This window comes from Ammospiza caudacuta, chromosome 6, assembly GCF_027887145.1.
Source record: "Ammospiza caudacuta isolate bAmmCau1 chromosome 6, bAmmCau1.pri, whole genome shotgun sequence".
In the NCBI taxonomy this organism is placed as follows: Eukaryota; Metazoa; Chordata; class Aves; order Passeriformes; family Passerellidae; genus Ammospiza; species Ammospiza caudacuta.
The window spans coordinates 14,006,513-14,027,964 of record NC_080598.1 but is presented as its reverse complement, the minus strand read 5'-3'; the positions used below and the strand labels follow the sequence as shown (position 1 = coordinate 14,027,964).

Below are 21,452 nucleotides of genomic sequence, written 5' to 3'. Positions count from 1 at the left end.
ACACACCAGATTCTTCAAGCATTTCTACTGCTAACATAAACTAAATGCAAGATTGACGTTGTTCTAAACTGCAAAATATTTGAAGATAAAAATCCCCTCAGCTGGCTGCTTTCCTCACTCCAGCCATGTATCCATGCCAAGTGTAACTGTTGCCATGGCTGCTTCGTCAACTCATTAAAAATAACAGTTCACTCCTCTCCAACTCCCCTCCCTTAAAGGAAAGGGATGTGGTCTCCCTAAATCAAACCCAGACGAGCCTGTGTGCCTTTACAGCACCACTTAAAAGGCACATTATTCAAGGAACTCCTGCCTGAAGAATTCTAGTCCCTGACTGTCAGAGGGAAAGGCCTGAACCTGTTTGGGAGAATTCTTGGTCTTTTAGAAGTGAAGCTTATTCTGAAATTCCAGGATAGGGGTGGATCCAGGGAGATACTGTAACCAGCTTGTATCTTGCTGGATTACAAATACAGCTATTTCTGAAGTACTGACAAGATTTTTGGGGTATATCTTGTGTTGTATGTAGAACCACCCTGGCATAAAAAACCCTCAAAGCCATGTTGATACATCTCCTTTAAATTACTGTTACATCTGATGCCTGCAACTGTAGCTGTGCAGCTTTTCCCTTTGCTGTCACAAAGCACAGCTCCCAGCTCAGCTGCTGTTTCTGTTTTGCTTTTCCAGATGCAATGTGTGGAGATAAAATCATCCCAGGCTAGAGATGTGCCTACAGGACCTTGCCCCCTGAACTGAGCCCATCCCTGCCTGCTGGACAAGAGGACCTGCTGGTGGCCAACAGCACTGGAGATAAAAGAAGAGCAGTGATCAATTTAGATTTGTGTGAGGTGAGGAGAAAAGGCACTACCTTTGTGTGACACTTTGACCCATTCTGCCACTAGACTCACTCTCTTGTCCCTTCTCATATTCATTCAAATAATTTGATGTAGGAGATGCACCATGGCTATTTATCAGCTTCCAAGTATGGACCTCCTCCCAAACTGAGGGGAATCCTTGTGACATCAGTGGTGCCACATAGCCCAAGGCCTTGCACACCCCCCACACCAGGACAAGGCTGGAGCTGAGCACCATTTGAAGCAAACACTGTGGCAACCACAGTTGATAAATGGGGGGTTCTCAGGTACCTGTGAGCACAAGCCCACCACCCTTCACACTGCTGTACCAGCTCCCTGGGAATTCACTTTTGAGAATAAGCATGAATTAGCAAGAGACTCTTTTTTAATCAGTCTCTGCAGCTGCTTGCCTGGGTTGCAACATAAGCCATGATAATTCATGGTTCAGATGTGTTCTAAATTTGTACAGTTCAGGAGGGCACTGAAATGATCAAATTGTTTGGATTTACACACTGCTCTGGGGAAAAAGGGAAAAAGCACTCCAAGTCCAAACAGCATTCAGAGGGAAGCTTCCATCTGCTAAAAAAGCAGGTCAGATAAGCCACTAGTAAAAAATTTTGTTCTGGACCCAAGCCTCCCCCTTTTCCCACACACTGTAAGGCTTCTTCCTGCACTGTTCCCCAAGAAACAGAATTGCATAGGAGTCATGAAGGTGTTTTGACTTTTAAGACCTGATCAGGTGATTTGGAACAGCCCTCCCAGGGGGAGAGGCTGAAGTTGGGGTTGTTTAAGGTTCTCCTACAAGAGCTGGAGAGGGACTTCTGACAAGGGCAGGTATTGACAGGACAAGGGGGAATGGCTTCTAAAAGAGTTGAGGTGAGGTAAAAGGAAGAAATTCTGTACTATGAAGGTGGTGGACACTGAACAGGCTCCCAGAGAACCTGTGTCTGCCCCATCCCTGTAACTGTTCAAGGCCAGGCTTAATGAAACTTTGAGCAAGCTGGTCTCTTTGGGAGGTGTCCCTGCACATCACAGAGGGGCTAGAATAGACGATTTTCCAGGATTCAATGATCAGAACACATTCCTGAAATTCTCAGATTTCATACCTAAGCACCACTGCAGCTTGGACAGATGGTGGCCTACTGCTGTGATCAGTGACGAGGCAGCAGCTGTCCAACTGTGACACTCTCTAGGAGCAGGTGAGAATTCACCCTGACAGGTCCTTCTCAAAAATCTAACCCACATCTGACAGGATGAGAGTTCCTGAATAGGAGCTGCAACCTAATTCTGAATTTCAGAGTATCAACTGAGTTGCTGTAAGTGGTAGGAAATATGTGTAAAATGCAGTTTTTCCCAATGCTCCTAGCAGTATAATTATACCCAACCCTTAACAAAAATAATATTAATAGAAGCCATTATAATGAATCAGTTACAGTGGTTTAATTTTGACTGTGACTTTACTATGTAGAATTAAGCACTCTGTTTACATTTTAAGTACAATGCCACTCATAGTTAACAGGAACACAGAAGTGAGACCAACCAACAGCCATCCCTGTTCCAGATTAGCCACAAGTTTTGCACTTGAGCACTTAAAAAGTTCAGCAGCAGAAAAGATTGTGAAGATGCTACCACCTCTCCTCATCTATGGAGAGACCACTTTGCTTACTGCAGTGTGCACATCACCATTTTTTCACCAGTCTGAAGAACCCAGAGCTGTTCACACTGCATGAGGATTCTCCAGGTCATGTGACGGTAATTCCACCTTTTAGTGGCATTTTCTACTGTTTATGTTCTATTCTGAATTTATAGTTGTTCTTTCTATAGTTTTCTCTATTAGAGTTCCTAACTCAGTGGTCAGTTAGAAACAAGCCAAGCAGCAAAGCCTCCATGCACAGGTACATAAGGCTGTAGTAAGGACAGACTGGGCAAGAATACAAGGCTTAGTTACTATGGCAAGGAGCCCAGAGCTGCCAGCTCAGCCTTCTCCAAAATGTGGCAGAAAAGCTTAGCTGCAGATTCTGGATCTATTCCCGTTTTAACTTGCACATCCTTCTACCTTCTCACCTCGGATATAACTTGAGTTGGAAACCACTCTTTCCTGCCTTGTGGTTCCTCCCCATCTTCCCTCTGCAGTGCACAGGAGCAAAGTGCATCACATGCTTCACATAGAGATGACCATGTACACAGGAAGTATTATAGCACCATACACCACTAAACCAACCAGCAGTAACAGCAAAGTTCAAGGAAAAACTGACAAACTTGGAAAAACACAACACTCAGTGAAACAATGGTAACTTTCACTTCAGAGCACTTGTTACACTTTAAAAAGCAATTCTAGAACAGAATTTTGAAATAGTTAGGATTAAATGAACCCTCTAACTGTACTTGCATTTGTCCATCCTGTTAAGTGAGTATTGAACTGCAGAACCTTAGTGTCTATAGCACACACACAGCTGAGCCTGCACCCCTCTAGTTCTAGCAGTGACTGTATCACTCCATAGATAGGAAAGTCATGAGTTTCAGAGAACAACATATCACTAAGTGTTCTGGGAAGCCCAGGGTGTCAGTGCTCACCACTGCCACCCAGGAGTTGCAGCTCCATCACACAGCCAGCCCTCAGCCTCGAGGCACTGAACTGCATTTGAAGCGTTCCTTTCTCCAAACTGGACCCCACCCACACCAGTATCCCCTGCTCTCCCTTCATACACCCCATTTCTGAAATGCAGGGATGGGGCCATGAATTCTGCCAGCCATTCAAACTCAATACCCTTTGTCATCTGGCTTGGAGAGCACAGTCCCTGGAGTTCCTGGGCTCCACACTGCATAGGAGCTCCCAGGGCAGCAGCAGAACTCCCTGATGGACCATGGCTCAGAACACTCAGGAGGGCAGAGCTGTGACTGGAGTTAGGGAGCCCTTCAAAGCAAACCATGACCTTCCCAGCTGCAGCATTACAAGTTGCTCCACTGCCAACTCCAACTCTCCCCAAAGCAAGCCTAGTTATCAGCTCTAGTCCTTTTCTTGGGCTCCACTTCACTTCCTGTGCTGTGTAACAGTTCACAGGCTACAGCACTCACAACCCTGGCAAAAAAGCTCCAGTCCAGGAGCCACTACAACTATATCACCTTTCAAGAATGTAAGTCTTGAGTATCAATGAGGACAAAAAAACTCACTAGGGACAAGGTTCTAGGAAGTAAGGTGTTTTGAGTATTTAATAGATGACATTTCAAGCCTGTACAATGCAACATCATTCAACTCTTTTGTAGGCATTTTTTTTGCCAATTTGATTTGAGAAACAGGCGGCTAACACAATGCCACTTGATTCAGAAACATGCATGTGGCCTGGGGGAAGCTCAAACCATTAACCAAGTCAAAAGCACATACTCACTGATAAAGCATACATTGGACCACAAGGCAAACCCCTACCATTTCTTCAGCACAACTCCATCATTCTCCTCCTGTCACAGCTGTAGTGTCTTGTCTGTGACCTTATTTAGAATTCATCTGCATATCCAGGCAAGGAGTGTAAAAATTTCAGGATGGTTGCAACCTAAGGCAACTCCCACTGATGTTTCATTTCTTAAGTGAACAGGTCATCAGCCAAAGCTTTTCTACTGGGAGACATTCAGAAACAAGTCAAGTATCACAATGTTTATTGATAGATACAAGTATATAAAATCAGGGCATGAACATGTCTTGATAAATTAATAGACTTAATTTCAGTACTGTAAGAGGGACCAATTCAAATTTCTCACCATGTCATGTTTCACACCCACAAAAACCTCTTCCAAAGGGCATTAAACCATCTCTTCAGCCGATCAGTTTTTGTGCAAGTAAACTGTTCCTTTTATAAAAGACTTGTGCACTTGCCCAGGCTCAAGGATATTAAAACCTAGCACATAAAGCCCATTACTAGAGGTAGAAATACAGGCAAATATACTATTACGGCAACAACCATCGATTACAGTTAAGGATTCTCTGTAACAACCAAATGGATAATCAAATATTGCAACAACTCAAGTATTACACTGAGCAAAGTGCATTTCTACAGTATTCAGTGTTGCTATTCAGTTTCTAACTTAAAAACAGCCTATGATAACTGGCAGCAAAGAAGACCCTTGCAACAGACTGCTTTTGCTCGAGAACTTATGATGTAATTATTGCATGCTGCTAATACACTGTTATCTAAACATTGAAGATACTCTAAAATATTTTTATTGTAGACTATTAAGACATACTACAAAAACCTTTTGCAGAGAATATCCTACTGACATACTTCTGCTTTAAATATTGTGAAACATTACAGCGGAATGAATTTTCGCAGTGGTTAGGTCAAATGCAGTTACATCATAGCAACAGTATGTTTGCACAATTTAAGGCTTTGGCTGGTTCTTTAGTCAGCTTCTTCTTCAGATTCTTCTTCTTCAGCAGTTTCCAGCCAGGTTAACCACTGGTTTACCTGCAGTTACACAAAATTAGTTTAAGGGAGCAGGAATTGTTTCCCCATTAGGTTTTTCCACAACACACTCATCTTCTCCTCCCCCCATCGAATTTGAAAAGAACTTTCATCCACATTTGCACTACACATAGGCCTCCAGTCAATAGGAGAGATTCAGGTCATCGTGCTCCTAGTGGAATATTCCATGAAGATTCTAGATATTTACAAGTCTTACACACTTCAGCAGTCTTCTCAAACACTCCAGTACAGCAGAAATCAACAGAAAAACAAGTCTATATTCTAATGTTAGGAGATTTACCTGGAATAAAGCTTTGCCTTTCCCTGGAAACTCTTGAGTAATGTCTTCTTTCCATGCCAAGAAGGCTTCTTCTTCAATGATCTCCATGTCATAGAAATGAACAAAGAAGCGCAGTAACATGCCTATGAAAGTCAATTTAAACTTGGTTAGCTTTATAACCTTCTCAACCACTTGCTGAATTTTAAGAAATATAGGGACAAGTCAACTGAAGTGAAACCTCAATGTACTTACCTTTTGGAAAATTGTTGTTGTAGCAGTGCACCTGGAGTGCATATAAAGCACTCACTTGCAGATCAACATGGTCATGGAGGAACTTCTGCATCACCGGCTTGAAGGAAAGAAGCAGCTGTTTTTCCTGCTCGAGCTGCTCTTTAGATGGAGCAGATGAAGAATCCGATTCGTCACTGGGTGGGTTTACTTCACTAGAAATATACTGCAAGAAACTGGACAGAAGAAAAGCCAAACTAAGTTGTATAAACTAAGACATCAAAGCACTTGACATATAAAAAGTTCAGATAGCTATCACTGCAACTATCCTGCTTCCACCTGTAGTCAGGAGCAAGCATAGGGACTTGTACTATGGTTGAGAGCACACCAGAAAAATCCTTGTTCTGCTTTTGTTACAGCTCTGCATTTTAGAAAAACACATGGATCTAGACTTCCTGCCCAAGAAACCACTTCACATACTGACGCAAGCCTGGAGACTTGTCTTTTTCTCAAATACAATGGCATTTTACTAGAGAAGGTTCACTCAGAACACTCTGTCTCCCCATGTACTGCATCTCAGACTTCTGCAGAGCTACATTTGAGCCTTTACAGAATTAGTGCCTTACTGGTAGCTTAACTGAACAAATACGTAAAAATACATCAAAACAGCATCCCACCTGGTCATCAATATATTCACAAATCCCTTATCTACATGAAGCTTGGGTGAAATGTTATCTTTAATCCACTTATAGATGGCTTGAGGGGATGGATCCGATTTTATTTGCTTTAGCAGTTCCTTCTCCAGTTTCAGAAGCGGGAACAAGAAGCTAAGCCCCTTCCCTTCCAAGATCTCCAGCATGCGGTCCTTGTTCTGGTCAATTTCTGACAAGGAAACAAAGACAAGTGTCAAGCACGTCTCTCGATCTCTAAGTGAAGGTTCATGCTCCAGCCACCCCTTAAAAAACATCATTCCTAACAATAATGACAGCTCATTCCACCAAGAGAACCCTGCACATTATTTTACTCTGGCATAAACTAGAACAACATCTCACTTACTCTAGATCAGGTAACAGAAGAGCTCTGTGGCAAATCTTACCTGGTAACATTTTCTGCATATTCACTTTGCTTTGTTGGAACAGTTCTGTTAGCCATTCACGGTCTTGTAACTTAGCTAACTGCTGAAGACAGAGCAGGAAGAGAGGGAAGTGGGTGCCACTTTCCAGTGGTTGAGCCAGTTCGGAAATGCTCACCAGGTCTGAAATAATGGCACGGGCTGCAAACTGTGCTAAGTAGGATTTCACCAATGGGATGTCCACCTCCAGTTTGGGGCACTGGTCCAATACATTCAGGAATGCCTAAGAAACAGTAAACGCACAAGATTAAATTCCTACATAATTCTGTTCCTGTGCAACATAATACGTATGTTTTCTGTAATCACTTGCAAAGAGGATCCCAGGTTCCAGCTGCCTAATTACTGCATGTCTTCCTTTTATTGCTTCTTGTGCCACTCACAGGTTCATGTACTATTTTTATCTCCTCAGACTAGCAGGAGTTAAAAATACAGTATTTGCACACCACCTTTGCAGCAGCTAAACACCATGAAGAGCCAAGAAGCAAGAACTGCAAGATTATCAGACCACAATACCTGCATGAAGTTGTCACTGGTGGCTATTCCCTCCTGCTTGAGCAAGCTGATCAAAGTACTTGCTTTCTCTTTGTCCTCATCTGATCTATCTAGGGATTGAAGGATTACTTTGCTCAGCATCTCAGGAATGAAGTGTTTCGGAGCTCTCATTTCTCTCACAGTGTTGACAGCATCATTAGCATTTCCATTGTTCAGATACTCAGTCACAACAGCCTCCTGGAGAGGAAAGAAGCACAGTTACACATTGTTTTTGAAGATCACATCCAAAGCTCTAAGATGCACTACTGCACCCTAACTTACAGTTTGTTTAAGTAGCTCTTCCTTAGAAGGAGGTGGTTTCTTGGTGGTCTTTGCAGGCTTCTCTTGTATAAGTGGTGGATTTGTTTTAAGACCAAGTTGAGGCGGCTGAAAAAGAGACCAGAATTTGTTTCTTTGTAGCACATCTACCTTTGTTTATAGAATGTTTTACAAAACATAAAAAGCAGATGGAACTCAAATTGGTTTGGTTTCATACATTGTTTTCCCAAGTCCTGCTCTGTGCAATCAAAGACTTCTGTCTCCCCACATATGAAATTTAAGTTTTCCAAGCACAAACAGGAAAGTATAGCCAAAAAGATGAAGGAATTTTTTGTATTTACCTGTCCCAAAGGTGGTGTCTGAGTGCGTGGTGGTTGAGCACTGGGAGGAATCATAGTTATCTGGGGCTGAAGCTTTGGCACTTGGTTTTTATTCATCAGGAAAGACTGAGCAGGTCTCAGGCTAATCTGTAAACAGTAAGTCAAAGAAAAACTCAAACTGTTTCAAGTATTCCGACCAACCATACACAGCCATGGACTCGCTCCAATTGATCTCACTGAAGCATGACTCCGTTTCTACAATATTAATACTCAAATACAGATTAAGCCACGTGTGTTCTGAAACTCCCCCAAAAGCAAGTTACGGGCATTTAGTTCAACTACTATAAAAATCTGGAAATGCTCCTTTTAGATGCAGTATGTTAGAGACCCAAGAAGATAATCAGCATACTTGCTGATGTATTTTACAGCCAAAACAAAACTCTACCAAATTGCTCAGAAATCAGGATACAAGTCTGGTTAACACTCAAAATCACAAAGCAGTTTACTCTGCATTTGAAATTTTGCCTATTAGCCAGTTCTAAACAAAAGAAAATAAAAAAAAATTAACCTGGTCCAGCACTTCAGGGTTTCTAAAGTTCAGGATTTTCTGAAGTTTTAATTAAATGTTTTGTTATCAATAGGATGCATGGGAACTGATGTCAGAGTAGTGTTCTTGGAAGTGTGTGGGAAGGAAAGGACACCCCAAAAAATTGCCCTCATATCTCAGTCTTGCTCATAGGACGCTGGATACCCTAAGGAAAGTGAGGGGGGGTAAAAGGTGAAAGAGGAAGGGACAAAGAAGGAGGAGAATGAGGAGGAGGAAAAAGAGTTCCAGCATTAGTCCTCATAATAACGCGTCTTGCTATAATCATTGGGCAATATTTAGAATAGGCTGTAAATAATGTAGGCATGTCATGTACCTCATCTGCATTAAGCTGTCCTTTCTTAGAAAACCGAGGTGGCATATCCTTTGACTGTCCTTGTTGCTGGGATAAGAGTCCCTGATTCTGGGTATGGTAGAGTTGGCTTTGCCCCTATTTCAGAAAGGGAGATATAGAGAAAGAAGTGCAGATGATGGAGTGGCGTACATCATTTGGTAAGTAGTACCAGAGGGACCAGAGGAACAAAGATTCTATTTGCCAGGAAGGGAGAAAGAAGGAGCAGGGGTGGTGGGAGAGTAGCATCTATCCCTAAAAACAGGGTCATCTTTTAAATAAAACACACCGTTCTGACCCACCAAAGCCACATGCACCTTTTCTTGCAGTTAAAAAAAAAAGTGTACTTCTTTTGTACTATTTAAAAAGTGGTTTAGAATTTTTGTATCAGCTGAGCAGCAATTATCAGAATCAAATCTGAATAGGTCTTTTAACATAAGTAGACTTTAATCCATAACATACGCATCTCAGGAAGTACTTCTAAACAAGCTGAAGTCAGCATGCAAACAGCTTCCTTACCTGACTTTTCAGAAAAGATTTGCCTAGGTCTCCAAACTGGGATTGAGCAGAAGGCATGAGGTGACCCCCATGGCCATTGAAGAGTTGGTTTGAACGATGGCGTCCCATGGTGGGTGAGAATCTATCCTGAATAACCCCTGGACCAGTACCAATTCCGCTACCTGGATCAGGAGGAGACAAATGACAGTTTTAGTTCTTATTCAGCACAGCAGAGCCACAGCCACCCCATCACTCTGTGCTGTTAAGGTACCTGGCATTTGTCCAAACATATCAGCAAGCCCTCCGAGTGGGTCCCTGTCAAGTTTCATCCTGGGTGGCATGAAGGGTCCCTCCAGAAAGAAGTCGCTTCGCATCCCTTGAGACATAGGAGCAGGAATAAAAACTCCCAGATCCTTTAAAACAGAAATTACAATTTTGGTCAGTTTCAAGTAGCAGCCCCAAGAAAGCAAAGCTTTTAGCCCCCAGCTACAGAAGTCCATCTGGTTTTAACCCTTAAGCCAACTGTGAAACTGTGTGACAACTACTCCCAAGTGCACAGCACCAAGGCAGGCTCTGGACCTTACACACAACACTCACTTTTACTGCATCTTGACGGATTTGATTGATAGTCTTTGGTCCATTGTCAAGAAAAGCTTTGCGAGGAACCCAGTTGTGTTCTCTCAACTCCACAGTATCCTTGGAACAGAACAGGCTATTAGGAAAGGATTCAAGACCATTTTGCAAGAAAAAAAAGCAGCAGGGAGCCATTTAATCATCATACCTGCAGCAGGAAACGAATCCTTGCTGGCAATTCCTTACTTGACATCAAGGAGCGCATACGGGCAAAGTACTGATCCATTAAGGACTGGGAGAACAAAAGTTGCAAGTGAGAATTATCCTGTCAGTGCCTTGAGTGTTTTCACTCATGACATTCAACATAAAATAATGGAACAAGCTGCCCTTTTCTGCAATCTCTAGCTCCTTGATGACAGAGTCTAAAGATCTAACGCATCAAGACATTTGAATCAGAGATAAGCAACACAGCCAAAATTCTGTTCATTATAAGCTTACATTCCAAACTCTCACATCTCCAATCGTCTAGCTGTGCTAAGAATAGTTCCTCAGCACATCTTCTCAAGCAGTGTGTACAAAAACAACACTCTCACTTAGATGACTTCCTGATGACCCTAACTACATCCTGGTGAAATGTTTAAAACTGCTCTTCTATCAAGAGAATTAGTATAGAAGCCATAGTGGGCACTCTTTTCCCTAAAAAAATCAAACCTCTGTTTTGTACTTATGAATACTGAATACAGAAGGTTCAGGCAATCAAGTCTTAGCTGCATAATTTAATTAGGGTAATGACTGCACTAGATAGGCACATACCTTGGCTTTCGCATGATCTAATCTAGGTCCCACTGTCCTCATTATCTGACAGAGGCACTCCAAATCCTCCCCCATATCTTTGAGTTGAACTCTCTTCTTCTTTTCCAAAAGCTGAAAAATTAAAGGGGAAATTTAGGATTTAAAAATTTTATAAATGACAATTTATAATAAGCAACATACTTTAAGTACTGACATGTACAAAACCATTGTTTTGTTCTGAAGGGAAACGGACTTAAAAATTAAAACTAAGATCTGCCAATTCTTAAGTGTGTGTAGTTTAGATCACCTACGGGCACACCTGTGCATTCATTTTGCTTTTGAGACAATTCCTATGGCATTGAACAAAGCTGATTTTACTTCTTAATCACACCAAAAGATAACAGTAGGGGATGAGCAATCGTCAGGAAACATTTTTGTGCCATTTTATTGCTCCTGCTCCAAGATTCTCAAAGTAGCATCAATATTTGCATATTTTTTTGTTTTTAAGTTCTGCTTTGCTCCTAGCTTCCTCCCAATCTGAATACTCACTGTTTTGATGCACTTATGAAGGATAGATTCATGAATAAGATCAAGCTTGCCAAGTTCTCCAATGAATTTGATGTTCCCCAGCATCTTGATCTTGGCAATGGCTCTCTGTTCCTCCTCCTCAGGGAGGAGGGGACCATCATGCTTATCATAGACTGGAAAACAAAGAAGCCCATTTTACATGACTGTGGGAAAAGATGAATAAAAGATTCTGCATAAAAGTGGATTTAAAACTTACTATCAACATTTCTGGTTCGGTTTTCAAATTCATCTTGAAGTTTAGATATTAGGAGGCGTCTGAATGTCTACAAAGAGAGAACAAAGAAAACAATTAAGCTAATCAGGGCAGTCACAAATGCACACAAAATTTACCATTGCAGATTGAGAGATGCACTCACTGTGCTTTGCTTCTGTCCTGGATGACTCTCTGCTGATGGGCCATCAAAGTTGGGTGCATCTTCTGCCAGTCGCAGACATAGTTGAGCGTACAGCGAGCTATACTTGGGCTCTTCAAGGGCTTTGTCTACGATCTACAGAGAGCCAGGGTGAGTGAGGCAGCAAGCAGCAGGAGAATGCAAATGTTATTAGGAGACTGAGTTACAAGACCTAGAATGGTTTATTACCACTCTCATCTAGAACATCCTGTTTCCTGCCAATCAAGCACAGAAGCATTGTAGTCCAACACCAGTCTCAATGCTGAAGCAAAGGACAAAAGCCATTGCTTGCTACTGAAAAGGCTCTGTAATCCTTGGCCACCAAAACTCAAGTTTATTATGCCAACACCTACATTAGTGTCACCAACCTGATCTCATTTAAAGAAAGCGACGTTATTAGTTACATCAGTGTCCCCAGAGGTCACCAGTGGTTGCCTTTCCAAAACCAAGTGGCTTGCTCCTCAGGAAAGAGGAAAAAGGGGAGGCCAAGCAAATAAGATGGCTAACTCACACCTCCGTTTATTTAAAAAAATAATCATAGAAGCCCAATCACATTTAGTAATTGGAGAGACTTCTAAATGAGAAACTCAAACCATTAAAACTACTTCCTCCCCAGTAGATCCTTTTTTACACAGAAAGCAGGGGTGGGACATGGTGTTTGATAATCCAAATACACAAAAGCATTTTTCATGCTACTTCTGTATCCCATCAAAACCAACCAACCCCCTGCTTTTCAGCATGCAAGAAAACTGCAGTTAAAAAAAAAATGCAACCAGCTTACCAGCAGTATGACCCCTTTTAGGATGAGCTTAGATTCTACACCCACATTGAGGAGCTCAAGGCATAGCTTGTCAAACTTTTCAGGAGTAAGCTTATTTAGTATGCTAAAGAGGAAAAAGAAATCCAAAATCAGAATATACAGATACTCTAAGCATGCTACAAAAGTCACTTTAGACTCAACTTATTTTTTTTTTAAAGTGCAATTTTCCATTCACTTGGGTTTTTTGAGATCTTCACATTCAGTGAAGTGCCACTGAAAACACTAATCTGCTTACAATAATTACTTTAGGTGTTTTCTGCTGCTAGATTACCAGGCTGGTTCCTTGCTAAAGGACACACCTCCCCCAAACTCAAGGCCCACATCTTCCTTTCCTCCAGCCCATTTCTTAGGTACACATTGCTCATGAAAACAGTAAGGAAAGAAGTGATTTCGTGAGGCACTTACCCTCTTACTTTCCTGAAGATTGCATCATGTCGTTCTTTGTCGTTTGCGGAGTCGTCATCTCGTCTAGTGCTTCGTGAAGGAATCCATTTCTGAGCGTTTTGCCCTGGGGTTTTCCCCAGGAACTCGCTGCAAAATTTTGAAGAATACAGTTGTTAAAACAGAAACAAGTGATTTAAAGAACTGCCCTTTTACCTTTCAGCGATGCCTTACTCAAACCAATTCCATTACTTGCTTTGTTAAGAGCACACAATTACTCCTACCAACACTGCAACATCTCCTGCATAGAAAAGTACTCAACAACAATAACAATGCCTGGCACCCAAAAATACTCTCCACACTTCTTAAGGTAAATACATAACAACCCCATGCCCATGCACTGCCTATCAACCATGAGGTACACTTTAAAGGGCACAGACTGGAGACCATTTAAAGCTCTTTAACTCAGTACGTATTTCTGGTACAACTTAAAAACTAGCCCATTTTTAGTTCTGTGTTCATTATCAAGCATGCCCTGACTTTGAAGTCATGCAAATCTAAGAGCAAGATGACATACCTGTTGCTGGCAGTCTTGGGATAGTGCTGAGGTGCACCCCTACCACCTCCTCCGCCTGAAGAAGCACTGTTAAAAACAACCACGGAATCCTGGGTAAGTCCAAACATCCCCGTTTTGGTATAAACATTACACTAATTTAAGATGCCCTCCAAGGAGATTTTCCATTGCTAACTACTCATCAAACAAACAAAGGGTACCTGAAACGAGAAGCACCCCCTTCTGCAATCGCACTCTCCACTTTGGCGGCTTGACAACGAAGAATCTTCAAAAGAATAAAATTAAATTGACGGGGTAGGGAAAAACAAAACCTAGAAAGACAAACCAAGCATTCATATTACACTTGTTTACCATCAGCCATAACATCTAAATTTAAAAAGTACAAACGTTTGCCCGACAATGAGAACCCTCCAACAGTGAACTTTACAAAAATTATGAAACCTTTCATTCATGCAATACTATGGGACAGTCACAGAAAGGCCGACTTCATCATTATAGCCATATTTCCCAGCGGGGGTGAGGGCAAAGAGACAAGGGAACCATGGACTGAGCAAAACCCTCAAGTTTATCCAAAAGGCAAGAGTACCCGCAGGAAAGAACGCAAGTATTTTTTTCTTTTAAACAGCACAGTGAATCCTTTATTGACGTGATTCAGAAACTGTGATTTATAATGGCACAAAAACGCAGCCAAATCCTGAAAAGCATCAGACAAGAAAACGCACGCTTAATGCGGTAAAAGGCGTGTATTCCGCGTCCAAATGGCGTACTAAGACACCAAATAACGAAAAAAAGGCATCGTCCATCCGCCACCTCGACTTTCAGCTTGCATAAAGAGCCTCAGAGCATGGCTCACGTAGCGGAACGGGGAGCACGGGCACAGAAACGCCCCGGGGAGGGAAGCCTGGGAGTGTCCCGGATGCGCCCGGAGTCCGCCCGGCGAGAGCACCCCGCCCGCCCGGCGCGGGCACGCGGAGCGGCCACAACATGGCGACGGCGGCAGCGGCGGCGAACAAAAGGCTCGGCCGCGGAGGGCGCCCCCCGCAGGCGCCGCGCGGCGCCGCCGCCCCCCCGTCCCGCCCGGCGGGCGCCGCCCGCTGCCCGCGCCCGCCCGGCTCTTTGTTCTCCACCAGGGCGCCGGGCGGGACCCGCTCCCCCGCACCGGAGCGGCCGCCCCGGGAGACACGAGGGGGAAGCAGGCGGTATCGCCCCGCACCGCGGCGCCCGAGCCCCCAAACAGGAAACACGGGCGAGGCGCTGACGCCGCGCTTCGGCAGCCCACTCTCCACTCGCGCCAAGAAAAGCCAATGAACAACAGTTAAAAAAAAAAAAATAGAAAATTCTCTCACCACCTCCCCACCAGCAATGCGGATCCTCAGACCACCATGTCTGCCGCGGCTTCTCCCTCCAAGGGAAATCTGGGGGAGCAGTGCGGGCGCCCGCAGACCGCGGCCAGACCACCATCCCGCAGCCGAACCGAGGCCACTAAAGGCACGGCCCGTACGGACAGGCACTGCCCAGTCCCGCCTCCCCGCTCTAACCTGAAACGCTGCCGCTCAGCCTCCCCTCCGCGCCCGGCGGGGGCTGCCGAGCTCCTCCCTGCCCTTACTCAGCGGCGGCAGGGCTCGCAAAGCCGGCAGCGAAAGCGACCGCCGGCCCGGGCCGCCATTTTGTGCGGGAGAAACAGACAAGCAACTGACAAGAAAATGGCGGCCGCTCTAGGCAGCCGCCATTTTAGGCTGCAGCTGCAGCAGCACCCGCTCACTCCCGGCCCCAGATCCACGCTTATCCCGCCACTCCCGCATTTCTCACCTTCCCTAAGGCCTTGTCAGCTTCCCCGGGTCCCGGCGGCTACCAAGGGCAGGGGAAAAGGCAAGAGAAGGGGGGGGAGGGGAAGGGAGCCGGGGACCGGGGCTGGGGAGGGGAAGGGGGGAGCGCGCGGGACAGGGTGAGTCTCCGAGTCACCACAGCAGCAGCAGCACCAACCCGACGCTTCCCCCTGCCACCTCCATAGAGCGCCGACCGCTGCCGCCGCGTCTCGGGCGCTCCCCGGCAGCCCCACTAACTTTATCACCCTTCACGCAACCTACCCCACCTCCCGCCAGCACCCGCCAATCGCCGCCGACCGCTCCACCCGTCCTGCCAATCACAGCCGAGGAAGGGGGCGGTACCAGGGCTGGGGTGGGCGGCGGAGGGAGGAGGTTTGGTTGCGCCGTGCCGCCGCCGCAGTGCAGCACCGGTATTCACGAACGCTGCTACGCCAGGGACTGCTGGCGCTGCCGCTCGGGGTATCTGGGCCTGCGCAAGTGGCGCAGCCGCTGCATGGCGGCCGCTTGGCCACCGCGTCCCCGCGCCGTTTGCTGCCGAGCTGCAGCCCTCACAGAGCTCCAGTGCTAGGGGCTTGCCGTGCGAGCTGTAGGCGCGTTCACAGAAGGGTACCTTAGTCTATATATGCTAATATAGATGTTTGTAAGAGTTTTGTGTGTTTGGGGTTTTAAAAATTTTATTTAATAAATTTATTTAAGCCCCCTCCGCCAGCCCACATTTCGGGTTTGGCTGAGGTAAAAAAATGAGCCGATAGCCCACGGTAGCGCTGGGCTTGCAATCAGACCCGGAGCAGGAGGTTTGCTATCTGAGCTTCAGGAGCCTGTCTGTACGGATCCAGTTTCAGGTTTGCTGTTGGGGTTTGGAAACTATTTCCCTGCATGTGCTTTTGGCCGTGATCCGGCCAGTCCGGGGCTGCAGGCACCCCTCAGACAACCAGGGCTCGGGGGAGACATTTGTTTTGTCGTGGTAAGTACTCAGCTAGTGGAGTGTTCCTGCTCAGTTAAACAAAACAAAGATGGCCAGGCTTCCAGCTGGAGGTGGAAGTTTGAGTCATGGAGCCTTCCATAGACTCAGCCGTGAGGGGTTTCATCCTTTAACAGCCCGGCCTCCATCCCAGGTGCTGGCTAAGGTAGCTGCCACCCTGGCTTCCCAAAGGTCTAAGTGTACTTGCCCTGGATGGGGCAGGGCAAAAGAGAAAGGCTCTGGAGAGGTGAGGAGAAGCCCCACAAACACCCACATCTGCTTTGTTCACACAGCCGCCTTCCGCTTTCGGTTTGTGTGACTCACGGTTCAGATGACTGGGGGAAAGTGATCCGTGTAGTAACTCCTGGACCGTGCAGATGGCAAGTCCAAACACATGATCCTGCAGAACTTCCAGCTTCTTTCCAAAGCCAATCTCATTCCTAATGCTTTCAACATATGTAAGGCTTAAAGGGGGCTGTCATGTGGGAGTTCTTACGTTACATCTTATCTGGGATGAAGCTTCTTCAAGGTAGGTTGCCCCATATCATAGCTGTAAGCATTCAGCACAATTTACTCACTGGATTGTGTTATGGGAAATCTCAAACAAACTACCTGAAAGTAACTTTTGAGCTCATTTGTGTTGAATAAAGGTGACACAACTGTGACAGATACTTACCATACCAGAATTTTTGTATAATGACACTTTCCCACATGCACACTACTGCAAGAGCTTGGACTTGACGAGTAAATCTGCAAGAACAGAACTGTGCAGAATGCCATTGAAATCCATGGAATCCAGCTTGAAAGGAGGCAACAATGGGCACAGAGGAAACAGCAAAGTCAACAAGATTTACACCAATGTTAGAACCAATGAAGGTTATTGAACATTTTCAGAGTGAAAAGTAATCAAAAATTACTTGCCAATCTTAGAAGAGAAAGCAAGGATTTTGTTTTGGGTGGGCTGGCAGAATATTCTCATTCAGTTTCCAGCATAAGCATTTCAACACTGTTAAACTGTAAATGAAAATTAAGAATTTATATATATTTGGGGGGGAAGGGCAGAGGACAGATTGGGAAACCTGCAAAACATAGTAAGTACATAGTGACAAAGTGTCACATTTCATTGTTTATTTTAAAGCATGCTTTAAAATACTTATTACCATAACAACAGAAAATCCCCCAACATTTGGTCAGTAGGAGAATAGCAATGTTTTATTAAAGCTGTGGTTGTTTTTTTAGGATTGAATGCTGAAGGATTCAGCAGGATACATGGTGATCCATAGCTCACACTGGCTTCAGCAGGTGGGAACCAAAGAAGTTTCTGTGCTTGGCTGCTCATAACATCCCTTCACATGTGCCACACTTTGTCAGCCTCAGAGACCTGCTGCACAAGTACAATAGATGAGTGCAGTGAACCATAATGAGAGGACAAAAAAATTGTGAAATGCCTTCTATTTTCTACATCTCACCCTCTCCTTAAATTCCTTTGCTTCTTGGCATGGAAGGCACCATTATTCATGTCTGAGAATGTAGCAGGCCAATTGTTTGTTTGGTAAAAAATTTACCTAAGGAATCTTTTGTTCAGTCTGTCCTCTTGACTTTACCAACAAAAACCCCACAACCCCTGTCCCCTGAAGAAGAAGAAGAAACAAACAAACAAACAAAACAATGAAAAACCAACCAAACAAACAAAACAACCAAAAAAACCAAAAAGGAATTTTATGGCTAGCAGTTGCAGTACCACCTTGCATCCACCTATCCACCCTTTATAATATGTCCAAATTCTACCTCCCCATTGTATTTCCCCCCCTTTCTCTCCTCCACTTGCACTGGACACCAGTGATGCTTTAATTCAAATCAGGTGGTTTCCAATTGGCATAGTGGTAGTTCTGGATTTGTTCCTGCGAGTCTGAGCTTGCAGAATCGATGCATAATTCCAGCCTGAGTGCACTGCCACTGGTTATTTTGAGAAGAGATGTCTGTCAAGTGTCCTGAGGAACCCTCTGCGTTGCAGGCTGTGTGGCACAGATGCAGCATCTGGCTGAGAGGAAGAGAGCTGCCCCTTGTTGCACAAATGGGAGAGCTCAGAAGCCAGGCAGGCTCCTATGAGAAGAGCCCACAAAATGTGGGAAAGAAAGGAGCTTTCAGGACTGGGAGCTTTCCTTTGCTGTTGCTGAGCTGGAATCACCAGGACCCACCCAGTGTAATAGGTTGCCTTGCAGTGATTCCAAAGCTGGGCCCTGCTGGGTGGGGCTTCCAGACGGTGCTGGTGACAGGGTGGCTGGGGCAGTGTGGCACTGCAGCACTCCAGAGCATCCTGCATCTCATCCCCTGCTGGCCGTGGGGCCGGCTTTGTTCAGAGTGCCCCATTAATGCAGTGTGGACATGCAGATAATGTGAGCCAAAGCACCCGTGGAGAGAATTACTGCAGAGGAAGTAATGGCACTGACAGTTTGCACCCTAGTTTATTTCATGTTAATTTCTCCAACATAATAATCACCTCCTGCACCTTCTAATTTTCCCAACATTTTTTCAGCCTGTTCTTTTTCAGGGGAGCCTTATTTTTCTCCAAAGCCATCGTGACCCACCTGCTGAATGAAGTAGCTGGCACACACATTTAACCAAATGTGAAATGTACTCATTTAGTTTTTCCTGTGATAGAAGCCTGTCTCAAGGAGAGCTGTACTGTAGGAAAAAAGGCCTGGGGAAAGAAGAAAAAAAAAAGCAAAGCCCAAACCCCAAACTGAAAAATACACCTATATTTTTCATTTAAACATTTTTATTGGCGCTTCTACTGAAGCAGAATGTTCTTAACAACAAACCCATTCATACTGTGCAGATTCACTTTTATAGGAATTGGTTGCATTGTCTCTTGGAGAAATGCACTAATAATACATTGGATATGTGCCTAAATTGTACAATATAGCATGGATGGTGTCAGAGCAGTGCAGAAGGCTTTGTGGTTTTTCTGTGCAGGATTTTAATTTGCAGAATATTGGTATTAAACTTCTGTATATCTGTAGAGGTGACTTTGAGTGGCACTGATTTAACAGTATTCACTGAGGCAAGAACATTCCAACCCTTCTAGACAGTGGTGCACTTTAAACCACCAGGGAGGTCCCTTCCTTTGGAAAATCCTTTGCAGTAGATTTCACTGAGTCCTCCATCTAATAAATTTTGCTTTCATTCTGTTTTCTTCTGAAATTCTGCATCAAATACCTTAACTCACCAGCTGGATTCTTGCTGCTCAGAACCAGACATACTAAAATATGTATTTAAAAATCCACCTCCTGATTCCCAATTTAAGACTCAGAAGACTTGCTGGATTTCTCAAGTGTAACAATATGTCTGGCAGTTACAATTGCACAGGACTCTTACGGTGCTTCTCCCTCCAAAATCTGGAAAGATATTTGGGGTGCGACTTGAGAGTTAGCCAGTGAAAACTGCCTGGAATAGTCAGGGGTCAGAGACAGTGAGATTTCACCAGGGAATGTTTGTGCAGGAAACACACAAACGTGAGGGAAGCGAGGCAGTGCCCATAGCAGCACAGCTTGCTTTGCTTTCATGGGCCTATTTAGAACAGGGAATATTTTTAGCCAATATAATTGTACTAATGCATAATCATCATAACTTGCAAAGAGGAAGATTGCATATGTATTCCCAGAATGGTTTAGGACAACAAACCAACCAAAAAATAAACCCAGCAGTGACTGTCATCTCATCAGGTTCAGTTCAGTGAAATATATAAGCTGCAAAATGTTCACGTTCTCTAGTCTTCTAAAATGACAGATTTGTTCATGGTCCTTAGCTCAGCAGAGTGAGCTGTGCTGCAATATTCTGTTTCTCATATTGGTTAGCATCAGCCTTACACCAAAGTATGAAAGATTTCAAATTTATAATTATCATTATTTGCCAGAAGAAGAGCTTTTCTTTCTCCTAACCACTGCCAGCTCATGTTTGAGTTAACTTAAAGCATGTCCATAATTTGTAATTTTTATTGTTACTAGAATTTCTATTTTCTATGCTAGTGTCTGATTTTGACAGCTTTTAGGCCCTCTAGTAACACATTTTAGTGAGTTCTGCAGTTTAATTGTATGATGTTTAAGAAGTAATAATTCTTGTATCAGTTTTAGGATGTATTGGCTTGATTCCATTGTAATCTGCCTGCCTAAGTGGTTTTGTGGCAATCATCTTCTATACTAAATACTTATCATATTCAGAAACACCTACTGCAGCTGAACACAAAGTACAGTTGATTGAGTTGGAAGAGCATCTGAATGTCCTATAGCTGCATTGCATTACTCCTTTAAAAATATGTATTATTGATGAACTCAAAGCATGGATGGGAAATTACTGTTACTGAAATGCTGCACATGATTGTACCAAACTAATTTTGTATTTTCTTTTTCAGTGCAGAAGATGCTGTGTCATGGTTTATGTGTGAAAAACCAGTAGGAATGCACCACAGAACATTTATATACATTTATCTGCTTGTAGCAAAGGGCTTTTGTTGGATGTAAAGAGCTGTTCTTTGCTGTTTGCCTTACTTTTCCATGGGCAGAAACACAGAATGGCTTCTGACAATTTAAGGTAATATTCAGGCATAATAGTTATCAGTGGTTGCCATTAATATGATTCCTATTAGTGAAAAAAAGAGCATTAATTCTCTGTTATATTTCTGTAAGGGCCACATTTGCTGATATTTAGGGATCAAAGATCCACTTGAGCTAGAAAAAGGATGAGGAAAAACTACTTTGCCTTTTCAGTTCTTAGGAGGAAGCAAAAACACAGGGAAATCAGGCAAATAGTTATAAATCCAGGTTAACCTTTGGAAGGCAGTGAAGTCCTTCTGTTTTCCCTTGTTACCCATTTGAAAAGTTCAAAACCTTTTTTTAATTAAAAAAATATGATTATTTCTATGCATGAGCATGTTATTACAAACCTGCATTTTTAAATAGGTGTAAGAATGTTAAACCATTAGATTACAACAAACAGCATTTCCATTGTTTGATCTATGGTTCCCTTTATTAAATCCAGTCT

The 21,452-nt window shown here is 43.9% G+C and overlaps 1 protein-coding gene and 1 non-coding gene across 2 annotated transcripts; both read right to left on the bottom strand.

Moving 5' to 3' along the window:
- Positions 1–4,482: 4,482 nt before the first annotated feature.
- EIF4G2 (eukaryotic translation initiation factor 4 gamma 2) lies at positions 4,483–14,611 on the bottom strand. Its single transcript, XM_058807643.1, has 23 exons — positions 14,479–14,611; positions 14,099–14,171; positions 13,826–13,936; positions 13,629–13,694; positions 13,076–13,201; positions 12,632–12,734; positions 11,815–11,946; positions 11,655–11,721; positions 11,420–11,571; positions 10,892–11,002; positions 10,287–10,370; positions 10,103–10,201; positions 9,777–9,918; positions 9,527–9,687; positions 8,993–9,106; positions 8,094–8,219; positions 7,756–7,860; positions 7,456–7,671; positions 6,907–7,165; positions 6,488–6,692; positions 5,835–6,046; positions 5,604–5,725; positions 4,483–5,305 (listed from the first exon to the last, which is right to left on the bottom strand). The coding sequence occupies exons 1-23, from the start codon at positions 14,609–14,611 to the stop codon at positions 5,240–5,242; spliced, it is 2,985 nt and encodes a 994-aa protein (XP_058663626.1). The 3' UTR covers positions 4,483–5,239.
- LOC131559580 (small nucleolar RNA SNORD97) lies at positions 8,783–8,951 on the bottom strand. The gene has a single exon (XR_009274906.1). It is a non-coding gene; the product is annotated as a small nucleolar RNA SNORD97 (small nucleolar RNA).
- Positions 14,612–21,452: the final 6,841 nt, after the last annotated feature.

Coding starts and splice junctions, on each gene's coding strand:
- EIF4G2 (XM_058807643.1), bottom strand. CDS start 14,611: ATGTTGTGGCCGCTCCGCGTGCCCGCGCCGGGCGGGCGGGGTGCTCTC. Junction 14,172..14,478: donor CGTGCTCCCCGTTCCGCTAC/GTGAGCCATGCT, acceptor GGTTTTGCTCAG/TCCATGGTTCCCTTGTCTCT. Junction 5,306..5,603: donor AAGGCAAAGCTTTATTCCAG/GTAAATCTCCTA, acceptor GTGTAACTGCAG/GTAAACCAGTGGTTAACCTG.